General features: G+C 25.1%; 1 protein-coding gene across 1 annotated transcript in view; it reads left to right on the top strand.

The window, feature by feature from the left end:
• Positions 1-13632, top strand: part of LOC101237644 (uncharacterized) — a 66920-nt gene that overhangs the window by 27497 nt on the left and 25791 nt on the right. The window contains exons 3-5 of the mRNA XM_065786725.1: positions 1538-1773; positions 9882-10688; positions 10765-10818. Coding sequence (XP_065642797.1) covers positions 1538-1773; positions 9882-10688; positions 10765-10818 — 1097 coding nt within the window. The remainder of the gene's footprint in view (positions 1-1537; positions 1774-9881; positions 10689-10764; positions 10819-13632) is intronic.

The following is a 13632-nucleotide window of genomic DNA, read 5'->3' as shown; positions in this document are numbered from 1 at the left end:
GTCGGGTACCAAAAAGTTCGAACCTACTCTCGTCTGTCCATAGAACTTTCTTCCAATCTTCTAATCCCCAATTTTTATGCATTTTTGCCCATTCCAATCTTTTCTTCTTATTTACTGCCCTCAACAAAGGTTTACGTGCAGCAACGCGTCCAATTAAGTTGGACTGATCTTAGTCTTCTTTTTACAGTATCAGTTGATACTGGCTTTACCCTTGTTTTGTTGAGTTCTGCTGTTAAAATTGTGGCTGGAATTTTTCTATTTCTTTTGCTGGACACAACAATAAACGTATCTTCTTGCCGTGATGTAACTCTTGGTCTTCCAGAACGTGATCTGTCACTGTTGGAACCAATATCATGCAATCGTTGTAGAGCATATCTCACACCTGATTCGGATATTTTTAATCTGGAAGCAATTTTTCTATATGAATAACCTTCTTCACGTAAAATACATATTTTGCCATGAAGTTCTTCACAATATTCTTTCTTTACTTTCACCATTTCTCAAATTCTTTATTAAATTCAAGACATTAAATGCGCACACTAATGCCATTTTCAAGTATAAATATAAACATAAGTCTATTAAAAGCAACCAATTAAAATTACTGAAAACATCCTTACCATGCCGGAAAGTATCATGCTACTGTCAAACCTAAGCTTACAAAAAATATTTTGGTTAAAACTTTTGTGCAGTTTTAAATTTAATAAAGAATACTGAAGAACTTTATATGTATTTTACGTGAAAAAGGTTATTCATATAGAAAAATTTCTGCCATGTTTTTAACAGCAGAGCTCAACAAAACAAAGGTAAACAAAATTATTTGAAACAAAAAGAAAAGGAAAAAGTATGCAAAATTATGATTTGGCCTCATCAACTTTTTATATTAACATTTTATTCTTTTTATATATTTAAAATCATCCTAAAATGTATTGCATTTACTGTTCCTTGCAAATATTACACATGAGCGGAGACTTTTGCACGGTAGTGTATATATACATATATATATATACATATATACACACACACACATATATATATATATATATATATACATATCTATATCTATATATATATATGTATATATATATATATATATATATATATATATATATATATATATATATATATATATATATATATATATATAGAGAGAGAGAGAGAGAGAGAGAGAGAGAGAGAGAGAGAGAGAGAGAGAGAGATAGAGAGATAGAGAGATATATATATATATATATATATATATATATATATATATATATATATATTTAAATATAAATAAATAAATATATATATATATATATATATATATAGATATATATATAGATATAGATATAGATATGTATATATATATATATATATATAAATATAAATATATAAATATATCTATATATATAAATATTTATATGTACATATATATATATATATATATATACATATCTATATCTATATATATATATATGTATATATATATATATATATATATATATATATATATATATATATATATATATATATATATTGATTTATATATATATATTTTAAGGTTTGGATCTCCACTGTGTATCTTTCGTTGTGTTACCGTTTTTTTTGTTTCACTTATTCCATTAACATTGTATCATGGAGTTTACCAAATGGTTTTTTCTCAAACACAAGGAATTTTTGTTGCATTATTGTTATTTTGTATTAATAGTAAATTTCAATTTGGATTTGAACTCAATGCTGTTTTTCTTCAAGGAATATTTAATCAACTTTTCGGAATGGTGGTTGTTCCGATTACAGGTATTTTAAATTATAAGCAAATAATATTGAAAAATAATAGTATTGTTTCTGTTACATAAGTTTACTTCTTTTTTTTTTTAAATAAAATTTATTCAGGCAACCTAAATAAAGTTTGTGTTGTCAAAACATCTGTCAAAGTTGTATATATTTTTAAAAATAATTCATTTTTATGTCAAGTAGTTTTTTATTCTTTGGAAGAAACATAAACAAGAAAAAAAGAAAGCAAAAAAACAAAACAAAAAATAAGCAAAAAAAAGTTTAGAAAAGAAGTTGACAAATGCTAATAAGAGTTTCAATTTAAATTTTTATCTGCAAAAAAAAAGTTTATTTAAAAAAAAAGTAATATTTAATCAATTGATAGCCCTAAAATCGTGGATAAAGAGAAGGGATAAAGATAGAGCCAATTGATAGCCAATGTATTCCAACCACTCCTTAATTCCTAATTTTATCTCTGATAGATATAAAAAAAATATTTTACAAGTGTTACTTTTATTGTGTTTATAAAAACACGGCCAATATATAAGTGTTCTATACTTAGATGTTTACTTAGTTAAAACAATAATAATAATAATATAATAATATATCAGTGCTGAAACAGAGATAGTGTATTCCTGCAGAACCTGTCACTAGGTTATTGCAGCCCTTACTATAAACATAACCATACAAACAAAGGCGTTTCTTGTGTAGGACAACCACAAAACACCAAACAAGCATTTAATAGTTAGCGTTGCTGGCTACAACACCATTGTGAATGTAGAAGTTAGTAATCATATTGGTACAATAAAATAGCCTTAAATGAGTTCAATGATATTTCATTAGTATCTTCGGTTTATAAGGTATTCCACAATTTTGCAGCTCTATTTGTAAAAAATTTAAATCTTGCTGGACAATTTTTTATTAGCTCAATATTCAATTTAGGTCTTTGCCTATGTGTATGAGTTCCAGGTTTATTAAAAACTGAAAACAAAAAATTTGACCATTGAATTTTCTCATACTATGAATAATTTTATACATTTGGATTAAGTCTCCACGCCGTCGTCTTAATTTCAAATATTTAATGCATTCTTCTTCATACGATAAATCTTTTAATTCTAAAGGGATTTTTGTTACTTTGTGTTGAATTCTTTTCAGCTTTTCTATATCTCCTGTCAGATAGGGCACCATATTACACTTGCATATTCTAAATGTGGTTGTATATATGATTTATACAAAATTTCTATCATTTGTATGTTTATTATGCTAAATGTTCTTTTTATCAGACCAATTATGGCATTTGCTTTATTACATGCGTTTAACACTTGTGTTTTCCATTTCAAATTGTTGAAATTGTTAGTAAGACCTGCTGCAATACATTTTGGAATTCTAAGAGTAACATTGCAGATATAAGCCTAAATGACAAGTGCTACAAATATGTGCTAAGGCAGATTAAAAATTTTTGATGATCTTAAGTGAAAAAATTGTAAGACTAAAAAACTAGGTTTTGTCAAAAAGATATTTTAGAATACATTGGTAAACCGGCAGACAAAATAAAAAAATGGCAACATTCTAACAAATGTTAGCAACTCCTCAATAATTGTGTAATGAAAAACATTTTACTTTGAAAACCAGAATCAACTGCTGCAGTTTAACACCAGTGTACAAATCTCTCAAAAATAGCAAAATATGTTTATGCCCTTCAAGAGGTCATGAAAGAACTACAATCACATTAGATCTGAAACACACACAAGATTGGACTATATTTAATACCAAGAAAAGTTGTTGCACCAAATAGCTTATAGTGCTTACACATTTAAACTAGAGGCAATAGAGAAATGATCATAATAATTAGGTGTCTTAACTCAGCTGGTTAAACTTTCTTTATGGACAGTTGTAAAAGTGTGAGCAAGATCACAAGAGATGTGATTATCATCTTGGAGTAATCAATAATAAAGCAAGATCACAAGAGATGATGTGATCCTGGACTAATAAAGAGAGTTTTGTATGATAAACTCAATGGAACGAAACTTACATAAACTCAGGATTATGTTTTGATTATGCCGAGTCAGGATCAGAATCATCATGATCACTTTGTTACTGGTAACATATGAAAACAGCATAGTAACATTTAAAAAGTTTTAAGAAAGTATATATTGATTATTTATGTCTTTGTATAAAGTTAGGTAAAAAAAAATGTAATAAAAATTACAAAAATTTTATTATAAAGTAAAATTTGGATAAATTAATTAGGGTAAAACCACCTATTCCTGGCCACTTAATTTTAAACTTCGTTATATATTACCACCAACGGCATAGGATCATGAAAAAATATTTCTAAACTCTTAATAAACTTCTTGAGATACAATTTATGACAAGTTTGGTAATTTTTGTCAATAAATTAACAAGTTTCAGCACAAATACAATGTAGGCTTAAAAAACACCAAATCCTGGCCGGAGATCCGAAACATGGCCATTGCGAACTTATTCCTGGCCATTAAGTTTTACGAAGTAAAAGTAGTGACAATGATTTTAAAAACACAACAAATTTATTGTCTCGAGTTTAAAAAATAAGTTCTGCACAAATTTTTACTTGTGTATATTCAGGAAATATAGAATAAAAGCAAAATGCGAAAATAATAAAAAAATCCTTTTTTTAACAGCTAAACAAAAATAAATTTTAAATCGCTTCACAAAACTTAGCAAATGTCTTAAATGAATAAAAACATAAACTTGCTATACTTATGTAATTAATACTAATGTTTTTTGTCATGTCATGAAGTAGCAATTTAAGAAAAAAGCCAGCGTTTGATAAGATTTTCAGTTTTAAAATGTATTTTACAATTTCAACAACAATCTCAAAAATATACCAATTCAAAATGGTCCTTATGAGGTTTAGTAAAAGAAGTATATTAAATTAGGCAACAAAATACATAAACATAATATAGTGATACTTTGCAAATAACTCAACATTGAATTGCTGTTTTTTTTCAAAATAAAAAAATTAAAATTTCAATAAAAATATTTAACAGCAAAATAATAAAATATATATTTAAAAAATAAAGCAAACAATTACAACACTTTTATCAGGATACCGATTCGTCCATCGTTTTTGGATCATTAAGTTACATTAACATTTTTCAACATTGTTTGCAAGAGTTGCTTGTATCGTCTGTATTTTTTTTTTGTTTAGATTGGATTAAATTTTTTTTATTTGGTTTTGTTTTATTATTCATATTATTTGCTTTGTCAGATAATGGAACTTTAGTCTTTGCAATCAGTTTTTTCTCAGCAATCTGAGATTTCAATAATTTACACTCTTCTTTTTCCTTCAACTTTTGTTGAAGTGCTTCAAATCTCTTTCTGGACCGATTCTCTTTTTCTTTATTTTTTTTCTCTTTTAGTTTCTATCTCCAGAATCTTAGCATCGCAGGCTTCCTTAGATGTCAATATGAAATATGTTGGTTGCAGGCCATTTTTTGAAAATTTTTTAGTAGTTGGCAAAATCTTTTTTGGGTATGGTAATATATCATTGTCATCGTCCTCAGTGTTTAACAGATTATTTAAACCATAAGATGTAGATGCATTGGTGAGAAGAGTATATGTTGTATCATTAGACTTATTATTAACAAGCGGTGTTGAAACATGGTCAAGTGCTATTGTATTTTTTGGAAGAGCAGTTAATACATCAGGAGATAACATTTTCAAACTTTTCCAACTCATAAAAGTTTCATCACTCTTAATGTCAAATCCTTTATCAAAACAAAAAGCAAAACATTGGCGTTGTTGGTCTGTTAAAACAGATTCCAGATCATCAATGGAATAAGTTGGTAAAACAAGACTAGAACTATTCACTTTTTTCTCTACACAATTGGATTCAATAGCAAAATCTATTTGTACATTACTTACTGCAAAGTTTGTTTGATGTGGTTGTAATATAATTTCAGAAGTTTTTTCAGATTTTTCCAAAAATGGATTAATAATATGCTTCTTATCTTCATCAAATCTTATACTTTTTTCATATTTAGCCTCAGTTAATTGTGATGGTTCATAAAGGTTGTTTGGCAGATAAGCCTCTGGTGGAATTTTATTGGGATTGAATGGAAATATACCACAGGCATTAAACCCTGATTTAATGTTCTCTTCCGATAAGGCTTTTACCCATGCTATTCTAAACAAAGCACAAAAATTCCTATGTGACACTAAAACACCTGGATACATATTCATCATATCTTGGCAAGCAACATTATAGTGTTGTTTGAGTGGTCCAAATACACTCCGATCACAAGGTTGAAGCCAATGTGATGTGTGTGCTGGAAGTTCAGCTATAATGATGTTATTCTTGATAGCTGATTCAATCAATTCTATGAAATTATGAGAACTATGACCATCCAAAATTAATATTTGAGGTCGCTCAGGTCCTATATTTGTTAAAAAAGATTCCGAAAACCAAAGTAATGCAATACCTTGTTTAGTCCACCCAGAATCAGAAACACTCCAAGTACTTCTTTCAGGAGCTGAAAGAACTTCAAAGCCATTTAAAGCTCTTCTGGTTTTACCTTTCACAATAATGTGAGGAGTCATGTGAGTGCCTGAGGCACTAATTGTGGCAATTATTGTTATTGTTTCACAATTTCCACTTGTCCGACTTTGTATATATCTTGAACATGACTTAGTAACAACCTTGTCTGGTGTATGCTGCAATTGCAAACCAGTTTCATCCATATTCCACGCACAATGGGGTTTGCAATAAAGACCCATCTCATCCATAACTTGCTTCAGCGCGTTAAAATAAATAGAAACCTTTTCCTTGTCCATACACTGATGGCGAATAGCAGCTGTACCCTCAGGAACTCTTAGTCGAAGAGTTGAATGTCTTTTTTTAAGTAGAGACCACCATTTTTTAGATGGCAGACCATTCTTGAATGGAATACCCCGCTTTCTTGCTATATCCCCAGCATATTTCATAAACTGACGCCTTCCAAAACCAATACCCATAGATGCTCTTTTAGATGCATATTCAACAAGCTTAAGCTCATCTTCACTTCCAAGTTTTGTAGAACAACCTGGACGTGCACCCATTTCAGTTTTTCCATTGAGACGATTTTGCAAAGTGCAACGAGGAACCTTGTAAGTTTTAGATGCAGTACGTTGAGTCATTCTTTTTTCTTTGACTGCAGCCACTGCTTCGTCCATTTGGCTTTTTGTCCATTTTAAAACTTTTACTCCTTTCCTCGGGTTAAAGTTACAGTGTTTTGTTTTACTTTTTTTATTTTTGCACATTTTTTTTATTTGAGTGGGATGCATAATTCAACCTAAAAAAATTTACTTATAAAACCAAAAAGAATAAAATGTTTCAAAACAGAAAATGTTTTCTCTTATGAGATTTATTTTAAAAAACTTAATTTTAAAAACAAACAAGAAAACATATATAAATTATATTTAACATGCAATGTATATATATATATATATATATATATATATATATATATATATATATATATATATATATATATATATATATATATATATATATATATATATATATATATATATATATATATATATATATATATATATATATTATAGATATATACATATATATATATATATATATATATATATATATATATATATATATATATATATATATATATATATATATATATATTTTAGCATGAAAATAATAAAATAGAATAAATAATGTAGATAATAAAAATTTGACTCAACTTTATAATTAAAACATTTTATTTTAACTAACTTTGTTTTTTTATAACAAAATTTATATTACAATTAAGTCCTTATTAATGACCAAGAATAGGTTGACATGTATATATATATATATATATATAAATATATATATATATATATACATATACATATAATATATATACATATATGTATATACATATAATATATGTATATATACATATAATATATGATATATGTATATAATATATATATATACATATATATATATATATATATATATATATATATATATATATATATATATATATATATATATACATATTTATATATATATATATATATATTTATATATATATATATATATATATATATATATATATATATATATATATTATATATATATATATATATCTATATATATATATATATATGTATATATAATTTTAGCATGAAAATAATAAAATAGAATAAATAATGTAGATAATAAAAATTTGACTCAACTTTATAATTAAAACATTTTATTTTAACTAACTTTGTTTTTTTATAACAAAATTTATATTACAATTAAGACCTTATTCATGGCCAAGAATAGGTTGACATGTATATATATATATATATATAAATATATATATATATATATATATATATACATATACATATAATATATATACATATATGTATATACATATACATATAATATATGTATATATACATATAATATATGATATATGTATATAATATATATACATATATATATACATATATATATATATATATATATATATATATATACATATTTATATATATATATATATATATATTTATATATATATATATATATATATATATATATATATATATATATATATATATATATATATATATATATGTATATATAATTTTAGCATGAAAATAATAAAATAGAATAAATAATGTAGATAATAAAAATTTGACTCAACTTTATAATTAAAACATTTTATTTTAACTAACTTTGTTTTTTTATAACAAAATTTATATTACAATTAAGACCTTATTCATGGCCAAGAATAGGTTGACATGTGGCCATGATTAGGTCATTATTTATGGGTAACAAAAACTAAAAAAGTGACAACTTAAACACAACCAAACGAAGTAATTTTTATTTCAAATCAAAGTAAAATGTTTTTATTACTAGAATAAACCATTGCAATTGAGTTAAATTTTATTATTGTTATTAAACAAGATAAATCAGCGAGACGTTTTTTCGCATTTTTGTTTTCACGTTTGGAATATTTTCCACAATATAAACAAAGTTAGTATAATTTTAAATCTCAAATGAAATAACGTAGCGTTGATCTTATGTAAAGGACTGAGGTTCCAAACTTAAAAGTTAGATTAAATTTTCATTTTCAAAAATTTGGAAAGCCACCAACTCAATATTTAAGACAATAAAGTTCATTGAAAAGTGGCCAGGAATTGGTGCTGGCCAGGTATGGGTGGTTTTACCCTAAGAAATGTTTTTTTTTCTAATTTTTACACTTTTTTGCTCCATAAAACTTTTAAATGTGTTAAAACTTGTTAAATGATCATTATATACTTTCTCAAAACTTTTTAAATGTGGCTATGCCATTTTTTCCTGTGTACTCTTCATGTAATCCAGTGCCTGCCTTATGTCCTGCTGTCTGATAGGAGTTGCATTTCCTGATGAGGGCTAGGAGAAGTTAACTCTGACTTAGGATATTCCCTCCAACCCTAGAAGCCCCTGTATAGAGGCTCTTGGTTTACTAAAGATAATATCTCCAAAAAAAAACACATTGGGCAAATGTTTACTGCATTCAGCTAATGGAGGTTTTCCAGGAAAAAAAACTGTTAGGGCTAAACAGAAAATATTTGTTGACCAACCTTGCACTTCTTCTTTATCCAATAAGCTAGCATATATGTATGTCTATGTTACATTTTGCCTTAGTTGATATAATTAGTAAGTAATTTGACACAATACATACTGATATGGTTTAAGAAATGTTCAAATAAATTAGATAGAATTTAATTCAATTTTACATAGGGTGACTATGTTTAGGACCAAGCGGCTGGAATTTACTCAAATTGAAGTTCTTAATATTTTCAAATATCTGTGAGCTGCATGCAGCTTTAAAACAAAATTGTAGCTAGATCTACATTTTTGACAGATTTCTCTTTTAAAAAGTCTATCTTATCTAAACAACTGATTATATTAAAATGCTCCAAAATGAAAAATAAAATTTTGTGGTTATAATTTATTAAAGTTACCCAATATAAGTTATTGTTGTTACTGTCACTGTTGAATATTTTCAATAAAGTTTTCAATTTTATTTGTTTTCAATTTATTAAAACTAAATTTAATTAATTAAAAATTTATTATTGTTAAATTGAAAATAATTATTAATTATGGTATAACTCTTTTTTAGTTTCAAAAATGTATAATCATGGTATGAATTGGAAAGAGAGTAATCAGGATACATCAGCATTATACTTGTGTCTTGTTTACTGTTGTCATATTCCGTCTGGTTTAATTTGTTCCCTAGCTTCACTTTCAGCATTTATCACATTTTTTATAACAAAAGAGTTCAAATTGTCAAATTGTATATCTGCTGCTAAGAGGTTTTTGGGTCTTCATATAAGAGTTGTATTATATTTATCTTGGTGGATTGTTGCCACAATTATTTCATTTCCTTACTTAAAATCATCTTGCCAAGAAAAAATACACTCTATTTCTCATCTCATAAATATTGTCATAAATGGAAGTGTATTTGGTGATAAAAATCACTTTTTCTGGTTTACATCCTTGGTTCTTATAGGTTTATTTACTACTCTAATAGATTTTTGTTCTGTTTTTAAATTAAAGAAGTTTTCTATTAATAATCAATATTATTCTGTTTGGTTGTTTCTTATGACATTTTTTGTTGTTGTCTTAGCGTGTTTATCTAATTTATTTTTGACATTAAATAATTTTGTATTTTTAATTCATTTTTGTGGTTTACTTCTTGCTTCGACTTCTCTTCAGTTATTTTTTCAAGTTTTTTACAAATTTGTTGCTTTTACAAGTCTTTTTCAAGTTCTTTTTATTTTGATAATTTCAAGTGTTTCCATAAAACATTTTACTTTAACAATATCTGAAAATGTATTAACTGAAGGAAATGAAAATTTTCAAAATGTGTTACGCACTTTACAAAATGAAAGTACTCATGGAAGAATTTTTATTCATGAAAAATTAGGTAATACTTTTTACTTTAAGTTTTTTCATAGTAAACTTTTGACCTTCAAAATTTATATAAAGATTTTTTTGTAAAGGTACTGGTGATCCTTGGGATATTATTAATATACCATCTCTAACAGGAAAACTCGGTGAGAATTTTCATTATTCAGTATTCTTCGTAGATTTTACTACAGCAAATAAATATCTATATATTGTATTTCATATTTGTATATATAATTAAATGAATATTAAATAAAATAATAAATATATTAATAAATGTTTGTGTTTCTAATATAATAATTAAAGATGAATACTTTTTTCACAACACTTTTAAGAGACAAAGAATTGTAGGATATAACTTTTTTTATTTTTATTTTTTTCTGTTGAAAAATATAATTAAATTAAATCATGTTTTGAAACAAAAAATAATAGTAATAGGAATAATAATAACTGGCCGCAAAGACCCTTAAAACAAGTCAATGTCAAATGAGACTAAATTTTAAACTTAAATTCATTAATTTTAAAACTTAATTTCAGTTCATGTCTACCTCTGTTAAAGCTTCTGCTGTAAAAGAAAATAAAGATAAAATGAGACTTTAAAACATAGTAAACAAAAATAAAGATAAAATGAAACTATAAAACATAGTAAACAAAAATAAAGATAAAATGAAACTATAAAACATAGTAAACATAAATAAAGATAAAATGAGACTATAAAACTTAGTTAAAAAACTTTATCAAATGTAGTTTTAAAATTAGCAAAATATCAAGATAAGTCAATTTTGTCTTGGTTTTTTTTAAACAATAAAAATAATTCCACTAATAAAATAATCATTTGTAAAATCATTTAATAATCATTTGTAAAAGTAGGTAGCATGAAGTAAGAAAACCTGGCTTACCAAAAAAGTTTTTCTTGAACTAGATATAAATATTCACTATTTTAATGTCAATATCAACAAATAAATTGGCAGCAACAACAAATTGTATTTCCAGTAACAACAAGCTGGATTGCCAATAATAACAACTTGAATTTCTAATAACACTAAATATTATAAATAAAAAGTAAAAATAATACCTATTGTAAGTCTATAATGTAAGACTAGTGCAACTGCAATCTAAAATTTACACAAAAAAAGTTAAAGTAAATTTTCTGAAAAACTTACTGAGGTATTATTAATAGATATTATTAATACCAAGGTATAATTAAAAGTTCATAGGGTATAATTTAGTTTTTTATATAAAAGTTTTAGAATAAATAAAATTTTATATTGTTTTATACTAAATTTATACAACAGTTAACTTCTGTTTTATTTTTGTTTAAAGTTTTTTAGGCATAGTTTTTTACTAGTTTTTAGTTTATTTTGCAAAACTTTAGGTGAAGTATTTGAGAGTTTTTAAATTTTAATAAAGGTAAAAACAGAAAACACTGAAACGTGACAAATTTATGAATTTTACATTTTTTTATTACAAATATTTGTTACTTGCAAGCTAAAAACTCATGCAGGCAATGAGTCATTACAACAAACATGCTAACAAAGTATTATTATTCAAGTTTGCATTTGCTGTTGCACTAAAGAGGAAAAACAAAAAAGGCATATTCATATAAAACTCAAAATATAAAATGATATGTAAATTGATATAGTTAATGAAACATTTGTTGAAACTATCTATCAGCTGAAAAATAAAACAATCAAATTAGTATATTTAATCAAAAAATATGCAATTTTCAAACAAGTTAAGAAAATGGAACTAACTGAAAACTTCATCTTTATCCTTATCATTGTTAAAAAAGAATAGATCTAAAAGTTTAAAGAAAGTACTTTGATTTAATGTTAAAGTTTAAAAATTTAAAACAAGAACTCTGATAATCGTCATCTTTGATATTTTTTATCTTTAATATTTGCCAGCTTTGACATTCACCATCTTTGATATTCACCATCTTTGATATTAACCATCTATGATATTTGCCATCTTTGATATTCACCATCTTTGATATTCACCATCTTTGATATTTACCATCTTTTTAACACTTGTTATGATTAAATTCCTTTTCAAATTAAACTTTAAAACTGGTTTTTATTGCTAATAAAAAAGTTAACTATTGTTAACCTTGGTCATGCCTAATCAGCCTCTTATTGATCTCTGAACCTAACCCTGACCCTAACCAAATAAAATTTAAAATCAAATAGTATTAAAATTAGAATTATGATGGCATGTGTTTTGATGATTCCTTGAACAGAACATTTTTCAATATAAGAAAAGAACATTTCAACATAGAACATTTTTCAAGCAAGTATAACAAAAGTTGAGTAGGATTGTTACCTCCTTTCTTCATTTCAATCTCCAGTTTATTTATTTTTAGGTATACACTTTGAAATTATTTTGCTCCTTATGATTAATAGGTTCTCTTCTGTATGCAATAAAATTTAAAACTTCTCATTTAAACAAAGATTGCAAACTCTTGATGTTGAGTTTTATGGTTCCCAACATTTGATAATCTTCCATTTAATGAAAGATGAAAAGTTTTTTTTCCTTTATTTGCCATTTTTCCTATGGATATGTATCGTTTCTGTACCTAATTGCTTTGAATGATTTTAAATATATGAAAGTTATTTAAATTTGAATGATTTTAAATATATGAAAGTTATTTAAATTTGAATGATTTTAAATATATGAAAGTTATTTAAATTTGAATGATTTTAAATATATGAAAGTTATTTATTATATGTAAATGTATGGTATGGAATTTATGCAAATAGTAAATCATTCAATTATAATTTTTTTTTTTTTTTTGCTAATCTGATTTAAAGGACTGGAAAATTATAAAAAGTAAATGATTCACTTAAAAGTGATTTATTAACTATAAATGAGATTCAGAACTAATGATCAATCAAGTTCATAAGAAGAAGAAGTACCAACATTTTGGAACTTTAAAATAAATTATCATTATTTGATGAACATCT

This window comes from Hydra vulgaris, chromosome 01 (assembly GCF_038396675.1).
Source record: "Hydra vulgaris chromosome 01, alternate assembly HydraT2T_AEP".
NCBI lineage: Eukaryota > Metazoa > Cnidaria > Hydrozoa > Anthoathecata > Hydridae > Hydra > Hydra vulgaris.
This window is presented reverse-complemented; position numbering and strand designations above follow the sequence as displayed.